The sequence below is a fragment of the Neophocaena asiaeorientalis genome, unplaced genomic scaffold (assembly GCF_003031525.2).
Source record: "Neophocaena asiaeorientalis asiaeorientalis breed wild unplaced genomic scaffold, Neophocaena_asiaeorientalis_V1.1 scaffold407, whole genome shotgun sequence".
NCBI classification, from domain to species: domain Eukaryota; kingdom Metazoa; phylum Chordata; class Mammalia; order Artiodactyla; family Phocoenidae; genus Neophocaena; species Neophocaena asiaeorientalis.
The window spans coordinates 1,138,097-1,148,280 of record NW_020174060.1 but is presented as its reverse complement, the minus strand read 5'-3'; the positions used below and the strand labels follow the sequence as shown (position 1 = coordinate 1,148,280).

At 46.5% G+C, this 10,184-nt stretch overlaps 1 protein-coding gene across 5 annotated transcripts in view; it reads left to right on the top strand.

The window, feature by feature from the left end:
* PRKAG2 (protein kinase AMP-activated non-catalytic subunit gamma 2) overlaps positions 1–10,184 on the top strand; it is a 275,589-nt gene that overhangs the window by 212,179 nt on the left and 53,226 nt on the right. For 4 of the 5 annotated variants that reach the window (XM_024754453.1, XM_024754452.1, XM_024754455.1 and 1 more), the window contains one exon: positions 39–108. The exons of the other annotated variant lie outside the window; for it this stretch is intronic. In XM_024754453.1, coding sequence (XP_024610221.1) covers positions 39–108 — 70 coding nt within the window. The remainder of the gene's footprint in view (positions 1–38; positions 109–10,184) is intronic. 5 annotated transcript variants of the gene reach the window in all.

Sequence of the window (10,184 nt, the reverse complement as noted above, 5' to 3'; positions counted from 1 at the left end):
GCCGAGCGCATGCTGATCCCTGTCCTGCTCCTCCTCAGGCGGCGCTGGCGGCGGCCCCGGGACCCGCGGAAGCCGGCATGCTGGAGAAATTCGAGTTGGAAGAAGAAGGTGAGTGCCCCCCGCTGGAACGCGCTTCCGTGTCTACGCCGGGGGCCCGGAGGGGCCGGGGCGCGGGGACAGACGGGGTTCACGCCCCGGAGGCCGCGGGACCCAGCCGCCCACCGCCCGTCCGGCTTCGGGCGGCGCGCCCTGCGGGGGCTGGCGGTGGAGACGCGGAGCCAGCAGAGCGTGTCTGCAGTGGCCGCGGGTGCCTTTCGGTGGCGAAATCTCGCTGGGTTCTAAGGGGAGCCCGCAACCCGGCCATCCACACGGATGGTCGGTCCTTTTGTCCTTACAAGCCGAACTGGAATGAGAGCAAGGTGACGTGCAGTAGTAATTGTTTGTAATGCCACCATATATGTAGGGGTAACCCCCAGATTAAGCCTATGGTCCGTACCTTTAAATAACACACAGTGGTTCCCTTATCTGTACTTGTGAAAATACCACCAGCAGGGTGTGTCTTCTTGTCTTGATAGGGAAAGTTCAATAGGAAAAGCGGTGGCGGCTTAGCGAATTGGTTTTGAGTTCAGGTGATCCTGTCATTCCATCGTTCCTGTCTTCTCTTCGCTCACTCGGTATTTTTCCTGTTCCTGCCCCGTTTTCTTCTTCTTACCTGGGTCTTATTTTGAAGCTGTTGAAATGTGGGGGGATGAGTTTGTTCTTTGGCAAAATGAATATTTAACGTGGACTGTGATGAGCTTTTATCTGGATCTTATTTGGAAACTGTTAAAATTTGAAGGGGATGAGCTTGTTCTTTGGCAGAATTAGTATTTAAAATGAGATATGATGAGTTCAAAGTCTAAAGAGAACTTTGTATAAGATGCTTGACAATTTGAGGAATTTAAAAGACCTCCACACTATCTTGTGTTTTTCCGTTATCCGTTTAGTGAGTTCTCTTTTTTCCAAGAGTATTGATGGACTAAAGCTCCTGGAACAAAGCGTGTGCCATGTGGATGCTGTGCCCTCTGCCAACTTTACTTTAATACTTCTGTTTATTTACAGTCAGGCAGTTACTTAAATAAGCATGCACAACCACTGTGAGGACTTTAAGCCGACAGTATCAGGCCAGTGCCTACGTTTATTTTATGTTTTAGAGTTCCCGCATTTCACAGACATGTTAGCCAGAAGATAACGTGTTCATAGTAATTATCATTAAAAGTCTGCCGCCATATTTATTATTAACAAGCAGTTACATGATACATTTCAGAATTTTACTAGGGCTTAACTTGCAGTCTGTCCTACTGTCCTACTGAAAAATAATCCAGTGTGGTCAATCGAATCCACCTCATTATTCCGTGATTTTATTATATTGCAGGTCAAACTTGGGGCACTGTCCACAGGGCAGTATGGTGTGCCCCCCTTCGTTAAGACTCTGAATATCTAAATCATAGAGTTTTCTTTGTCCCTGATTTCAGTAACAGTGAGACTCAACAATTAATTGCATTTAACCATTTTGCAGATTCACATGGGGGCAAAGGAAAGTCGAGAGCAGATGCTATTGGAGAGGTGCCATAGTTATGGTTTAGAGCATAGGCCCAGCTTCAGACCGTATCTTAACTTCTTATTAAGCTGTGTGACCTTGGACAAGTTACTTAACCTCCCTGTGCCTTAGTTTTCCCATTCATAAAGTGGAGCTAATATGGGGGGGGGGGTTGAGGATTAAATGAGATAATCCATGTAATGGTATTTAGTACAATGTAAATCCACAGTAAGCACTTAGTACATGTTAGTTACTGTTACTGTTTAAGTGCCATCTACCATTGTACTGAACTCATGGACTTTTTAAGCTTTTTATTAATGAATCATCCATAGAGAATTTTTCTCAGTACAGGTTTGATGGAGTTTTTTTCCTTCCTTGAGATTTATTAATTCAATTATGTTGCATTTCTCAAAGAAGATATTTGAGAAATATCTCTATGCCTTATTTCTTTGGCATTGTTTCTGCCCAGGGAATGAATATAAAATACTAAACCTAAGCATCTAAGACAAGGAATTTCCCATTTTCACCCATCTGTTTTTATCGATATTGCTGACATTACTCTAAAGCATACTGAATCACACAAATAACCCTGTCAAATTTTTCTAGATTCTTAAGGAGGCACAATGTTAAGAAGCAGTTGCTTGGAAGCTGTTAGCCAAGCCTGGAGGGGTAGTGTTGGCGTGGTTGTCTAAAGTGCTGCTTTGTTCCTTTTGAACTTTAGATAATTGCTTATTCATCCAAAATACGGAAAAACTGAATATCAAGCAGAATCTTACATTTATTCGGGGGAACAATAAGTCCTAACAGTAGGACATGACACCTTTAAATAGTACCCTGTGAGCTGATGTGTTAGCAGCCTACATAATATTGATACCTAGCTGTTGAATAGGTCCTCATTTAATCTTCCAGCTTCCTTCTAATTCACTTGGTGTCATCATTTGTGCATTGCGATCTGGATGCTTTCCTTAGATGGGGATGTATTTGGTATACATGGAAACACGTGACTGCTAATATTTTTGTTACCAAGCCTTTTCCTATTTCCTAATAAATTCTAACAGATACTCTGTTCGTTAGAAAGGCATTAGTGAAGCTGGCGTGATCTCTTAAAACGTTTATTTGCTTCTGGGAAGAAAGAAGAAATTGTGCCTCTGTCTCCCATGTGTTGTCCAGGTCCTCTTTTGCCTGGGTTCTGACACCAAGTGCCCACCCACTTCTTCCTACCATCGCTCCCTGACAGAGGGACCTTTCCAGAGCGTGAACTGACAGCACCACTCCTTTACGGGAAAATCTTTACCACTTTCCTGGGTCTGTGTATAGAATACATGCAGACTTCTCCTCATCTGCAGCCTCACCGCCTCATCCCGGCCGTACACACCAATGATCAGAGAGCTTTCTGTGCATAAGCCCTGCCAGGGAGCTTTTTAAAAGGCAGAGTCTAGTTCTGTGGGTCTGGGGTGGAACCTGGGAGTCTGTATTTCTGCTCAGCTCCCAAGTGCTGCTGCTGCTGCTTCACTGACCCTGCGCTGGATAACGAGGCTCTAGAACAGGCACGGGCAAACTTTTTCTGTACAGGGCCAGATGGTCTCGGTCTCCGTCCCTGTCAAGACTGCTCAGCCTGCCCGTGCAGCAGCAAAGCAGCAACGCGGTCCAAGTGGCAGGGCTGTGTTCCAGTCAAACTGTATTTACAGAAGGAGGCCAGGTTTGGCCCACAGGCAGAGTTAGCCAGACCCCTGTTCTGTGACCCTTCGTGGTCTCGGTGCCTGAGGGTTTACATCCTTTGGAGGGTGGAGGGTAAGACCTTCTCTTGCTCCCTTTTTCCACCCGCCAACCTTCCTACATCACGGCTCAGCCCAAGTCTCACCCTCTCCGAGGCCGCTCCCTAAAGCCCTTCTGTACTTCTCCATAATCCATCTTTCTCTTCCCGGCAGGTGATACGGTGGCACGTCGTCGGTGCTCAGCGGTGTTTTGGTATCTCAGTGACTACATTCAGTGTTTATGTTTCCTTTATGGGAACGATGGGAGGATGAAATGATTCGGCATCTGCAAAGTGATGCGAGCAGTGCCAGCCCATAGCAGTCACTTTGTGTGTTTGCGTTTCAAGTGTTTAATTGTATCAGCCACACCTGTTTGTTTTTATCAAGATTAACCGTCTTGAACTTACTTAACCACAGGGCCCAGCACCTTCGTAAGCACCTAAGCGCAGCCAGTGAGTGCCTTCTCAAGTCGATGAGTATTCAGAAACTTATTCATGATTAATAACTCTGTAATTCTGGCACTACCTCAAGAACTTTACGGCCCCTGGGAACCACCTGTGTTATCGTCGCCTTCTTGTCATTCCAGCTGTCGCAGACTCTCCGGTTTCTTCGGGCTTTCAGCAAGTCGCTTCTTCCCAGTCACCTGTCCCCTCTCCCCTCGCCACCTGCCTGCTTCCTTCAGTCCAGGCGGTCCTTTCTGTCCACGCTGTTCCTTCCTCACCTGCAAGGCATTTCCCAAAGGATAAGCCTTTCAGAACTTGCCTCCAAACTTATTTTCCTAGCAAGATTGGTCAAGCTAGTCTGCACGATCAAAGAGGGAAGAAGTGGGGGTAGAAGTACAAGCGAGGGGAAAGCATTATTTTTCAGTCAAGGATCTTGGAATCGTAGGCCCAGTTCTGTAATGAAGTAGTTTTATTCTTGAATAATCCTTGTCTCTTGGGGCGTTGCTTGCTTGTTTTGTTGTCGTTGTGGGTTTTCTCGGTAGACCAAAGCCCCGCATTGGTGAACTTGTACTTTTCCTTCCAGCTTGAAAATATGACCTAAAGCGACCAGCAACCACTCTACAATAAACCAAAAACGTGCATTCACTGTAACTTGTTCCTTCTCAACTGAAGGATATTGCCCTGAAGTGAGCAAAGATTGGTTCTTGTTGGGGGACAAAAAATCTTAGCTATTACAGTGGTTTCTGGCTCTCCAAAGGGCCCCCGAATGGATATACAATGTATCTGTGGTAGTAAAGTTTCATGGGGGTAGGACAGTTGAGGGGGGAATGTATAGAAAGGCTGGGGGGGGGTGGATAATGAAAACAAATTTGAGAAACACTGCCCTAACTTACTTAAGGGAGAATGTCTTCCTGTGAATTTGTGGAACCTTTTAAAGTGTCCCCTTATCACTTAGCTTTGATAAGTGAGGCTCAGCTGGGTCCACTTGGCTTATTGACTGTCCTGTGAGGGGTACTGACCTCTGGTGGTGACAAGGTTTGTGATCGCAGCTTGGTTGCTGGCCGCTCATCTTGTCGTAGTATTAGAAGGCTCTGATAATCTATCTTCCAGACTCTTTCCTTCCCTGCTGAGCTTGCATACTTACCTTAGAGAAGAGGTTTATTGTTTCTTGTTTATAAACATAGTTACGGCTTTATGAAATGTTTACAATTAAACGTTTTCTGCTCCGGCTGACCCCGTGTTTGAAAGCTTGCCGTTTTCAACAGACATTTTAAAGTCAGGCTTCACATTTGATGGTATCTTAGATTTGATAAGATAGAGTAGTTGTTTTATAGGCTGCGGAGGTTTTGTCATCTGAAACGTTAAGACCCCTATTTTAACCAAGAGGGGAGTGTGCGGCAGGGTTTGAGGATCCGTAAGTGGGACCTGCCACCGGGCTTCTCAGGTCATCGGGAGGCAGGGCCGCGCTGAGTCATGTCCACGATGATGAAGGGACCTCCACGACCTTCCCACTCAGGACTGGTTCTGCCTGCTCATTGGTGAGCCCTCAGCAGCCCCAGCAGGCGGCTGGCAGGAGTCCAGGCCAGCGGGTCAGACTGTCTGCTCCGTGGCTGAGGTGTTTCCACCCTACAGCTCTGCGTGGGGTGGGCAGAGCCCTTGCAAAGTTGTTATGCCAGGACCCCTGTGACGTTACATTTTACCTGTGAATTTTAAAGTGGGGACATTTTGCCACCACAAAGCATTTGGAATTTATTTGAAGAAACTGGAAGAATTTTTGTCCTTTTTCTATGCTTATGGTAACCGGTGTATGTTACGTATATTGAGGCACTGCTATAAATCCCTTACATTTATCTCATCTAATCCTCAAAACAACTCTTAAGGGGTAAATATTTTTATCTTCTCTGTTTATAGAGGAGATTAAGAGGGGTTAAATAAGTGACCACGGGGAGGGGGTGGGGCGGGGGAGGACATATCTGGGAAGGTGGGGTCGCCAGGTTTCAGACACAGGCTTTAGACTTGCAGCCCAGGCCCTGAGCCGGTCTTCGTGACATGGAATGATCCCTTATCTGGAAACCCTCTTTGCATTTCCTCGCTTCCCATCCCTCTTCAGCGCATGCCCACCACTCCACCCAGATTCCCTGAGTTGGTCCCTCGCGGCTCCAGTTTGCAAACTCCAGTGGACACTTAATCGTCTTCCCATTTTGCACTCTTCGTAGGCGTCACCAGGGATGACCTCTGCTCCCTTCTCCCACGGAGCACCCCTGGCGCACTCCTCAAACCTGCCCGCTCGTTGTTTCCTTGATGGCTCTTACCCTTTTTCCTTTCCGTTTTGTTTTGTTTTGCTTTGCGGTAGCAGGTGGAGTGAGGGCTAATTCACAAGCCGTGCGTTTGAACATTAGCTATGGGGCTTGCTCCTGGCTCTTCCCCAAGCCACTTGTCTTCTCCTCCTGGGCCCTCCCCCAGGCAATCTCCCTCACTTCCATGGCTTCAGTTACCACCTGCCTGTTGCCCAGTGTTTAATTACCACGATGCTTTAATAACTGATGATGCCCAAAGAGATATCTGCAGCCGGATCTCCCTTCTGAGTATTTGGTTGCCTATTGGATGTCTCTGCCTGAGTCATCGCACCGTCTCTCTGGTCTGTCCCCCTCCTTCTCCCTCGCACCTCTTTTTCCCCCCCCAACCTAATTCAGTAAGTGCTACCATGTTCACCTGTTTTCTTGTTTTGTTTTTTAACAAGAATGACGTTGAGCTGTGGCTCTCTCACTCTCCCACACCCAAGCGGTCGGTCCTCTCGCTTTCAGCTCCTGAATACCTACCTGTCTCCGCCATCGTCACCTTTCTATTGACTATTAAACAGCCTAGTCTCTCCAGCATCTACTCTCGCCCCGTCCAATCAACTTTACATGCTGCAATTAGAGTTATTTTTAAAAACATGTATCTGATCGTGTCACTTCCGGGCTTAAAAGCCTCTGACTTTCCTTCGCCTTTAGGCTGGAGCCCAGACCTACCTCCCTCTTCCATCTGCCCACCTCACCGCGCACCTCCCTCCTCCTGGCCTTGTTCCTCCGTGCCTGCTGGACTTTGCACAGGCTGTTCCCTCTCCCTGGATTGTTCTTCCCTGTCCTCTTGGCCACCTGCTAGTGTTCTTCAGGTCTCAGCCTACATGTCACTTCCTCGGGAAAACTGACTTTCTGGAAGCCCCAGACAGGCCTTCACATATTACCTCATGATCCCTCATGGTTGATGGGGCTGTTAAGGTGAAAGGCATTTATTCATGTTTCTCTGCCATTGTGGAAGCTCTGTGAGCGTGGGGACTGAAAACGTAACTGTTTGCCAGGTCTCAAGGATATGATGACCGAGACCTCGTTGCAGTAAATGTTTGTCACATACGTGAACACACGTAGTTTTTGGAGCTTTCCCTTTTACTCTGGCACGTGGGCTCAGTGTACTTCAGTGGTTAATGTTGTTTCTTATAAAGAAATAAGGCATTTCTACTTAAGGCAATGAGAGGAAACCCACTTGCCAAGTTTACGCGTGCTAATCAAAGAGCAGTGACAAGGTAGCTGTAAGATGACCCGCATATGCCTCCCAGATGCACCGAGGCTTCTCCTCCTAAGCATGAGGTCAAGATAGACTGTGTCCCGCGGCTGAACAACTCAGAGGCAGTGACGGCGGATAGAAACGTGACGACTTGCTTGCGTAACCTGGTGCCTGAGGAGAAAGTCTTTTAGATCTTTCTTTTGCGGCTGTGATCGCACTTGCACTGATATTAGGGGGAATGAAGTCCGGCTTAACTCGGATACTAAAAGGAGAGTCATTTGGGGGAGGAAGCTAATTTGGGAACCTTTTGGTCAAATTTGAGTCACTTTTAAATCTTTTAATTTGTCACTTCTGTCCCACTTTGAGCTATTTCCTATGTATCTGAGTTTATGTCACATCATTGAGGTTTCTGAACTTTGTTAATAACCTGATTTATTTTATCTCAGGTCGTACTTCGATCATTTGTTTCTAACAGTAAGTTGCTACCAGTAAATTGTTATTTTATAGACCACACACTATGGGACGCGTAGTTGTTTCATTAAGACCTCCTCAAGAATACCCGCGTCCACGTTCTCACGTGTGCATTTTTACCTTTGTTGGGCTCTTTTCACAGTGACTCCTGTAGCTTTGATGCTTACACGTGTGGCAGGTCCCCCCCTTAAGCTGCATATATAATTAGTGTCGTGTAATTAAGAGCATGAGTCAGACCCAGATTGGAGTCCCATTTCTCCTACTTAATAGCTGTGAGACCTTAGGCAAGTTATTTCAAGCTTCAGTTTCTTCAGGTGTGAGTAGGAAACAATAATAGCTCCTAGCTAATAGGATTATACGTGCCTTAAGTAACCTGAATGTAACAGTCACTTGAGTACCTGCTGTGTAGCGCAGTCTCTACAAGTGTAACTATGATGATGACCCTAGAAAGGACCACAAAGGCAACTACGCATAAATTTCAAAATCAAGCCACCGTTAGTGCATCATCCGGCGACAGCCACCTGGCTGGCGATGGCTTCAGTGTCTGCACCGTCGGACTTTTCCCCGTGTGAATGTCGTCCCTACCACCCAGTGGACAGCATTGGTGATTGAACGTTTGAGCTTATTTATCCCCATTCCTCAGAATCACTCTGCAAGAAAGATGGTGTTATCCCCATTTTACGAAGGAAGAGATTCAGGCCAAGGGGATGCAGGAATTTGCTCAGCGTCACACAGAAGGTGATGACAGTTCTCATACAGGTTTGGTCTAGATCTGCCCTGTTCTGTCTCCTGCACTCGCTCCCCCTGGAGCCTCAAAGTCCTAGAGTCCCCGCTGGAGAAGGCTGGCCTGCTCCCTGATGTACCTGAGGAAAGGACCCAGGCCTGTGAGCTTCTCAGGGAATTGTATATTGTTAGTGCCTTACTCTGCAGATCATTTTTCGTATTTTGATTTGAACAGCACTTACCCATGTTGTAAGAACAGCCAGGGCCCCACAGCAGAAAGACCCGTTGTATTGCTGAACCCCAAAGATGTGCGTGCAGTTACGGACATCTGTTTAAGCGCTGGTAACTGCAATGAGTCAGGATGCGTCCGAACTGCATGGTGTCCAAATGTCAAAACTGCAGCACGCTGGTGGGGACATGGTGACAAGCCAGTCTTCAGTGCCCCTGCCTGATGCACCGAGCTGGGCTGCCACGTTGTGAGTCAACATGGTTTGCTGAATGCGTTCATTTCTCTCCCATCCCCCGAAAATGCTACTGAAATGACAGCAAATCAAAAAGTAGCCTTGCTCAACGAGAGCACAAGCTTAATTCTTGGAAAAGACCAGTTAAGTGGATAAACCTGTGTCAAGTCCGTTCAAGGAAAAAAATGAGTGAAAACGCCAAGTATTAGAAATAAGAGGGGCTTCTTAATTATAAATGCAGAGATTTAGAAAATAACTATATCAATATATTTAAAAATCTTTTCAATCACTTTTGAGTAAATTTTACAAGTTCGTATTTTCTTGGTTAACTATCCCTTTCATCAATCACCACAGAAGAAATTAAAAAGTAATTAATTGAATTGTACACTTTAAATGGGTGAACTGTATGGATGTGAATTATCTCAATAAAGGTTTTGGGGTTTTTTTAAGTAATGAAAGGTCCTCGCCCTTCCTCTGCCCCTGCATTAGAGGCCTGGTATTCAGCCTGTTGATGGGTAAATTCTGTAAAACCTTCAAGAAGCAGTTAAGGCCTAGGTCATCTGAATTACTTTAGGGCTTAGGGAAACATGGCGGCTTCCCAGCTCCTTCTGTGAAGCTCGCTCGATCCTGACATCAGAACCAGAGGATAGCGCACAAAGAAGAAGACAAATGATTAACCTGGCATTTAACATACGGGCAGGACTCCTACAAAAACGTCAGCAGGATGAGCCACGCAGTCTCGTGTGACCAAACAAGGTTTTGTCCTAGAAATGCAGGGCTGCAGTTTGTTCAGAAGTCCACCGAGGAGTTAATGTCAGCAGATTAAAGGAGAGAAACCTCTGGTCATCTAAGTAGATACTGAACTAGCAACTGATAAAATGCAACATATGTTCCTTTTACAAAATCCTTATTAAGCTAGAGGGAGAAGGAAACTCCTTTAAATTGCTGAAAGCGTGTTTGACAGAAGTGGGGACTGACATCCGTACACTGCTGTGTATGACGTAGATGGCTGGCGAGGGCCTGCTGTACAGCACGGGGGCAGAAAAGAAGGTACAGCCTGTTCACAGGGCATGTATTAAGTTAACCTTGGAAATGCCTTCCAATAAGCATTAGGTGCAGACACGTACTGTTTGATTCCACTCATACGAGGTACCTAGAAGAGTCACATCATAGAGTCAGAAAGTACATTGGTAGATGTCAGGGGCCGGGG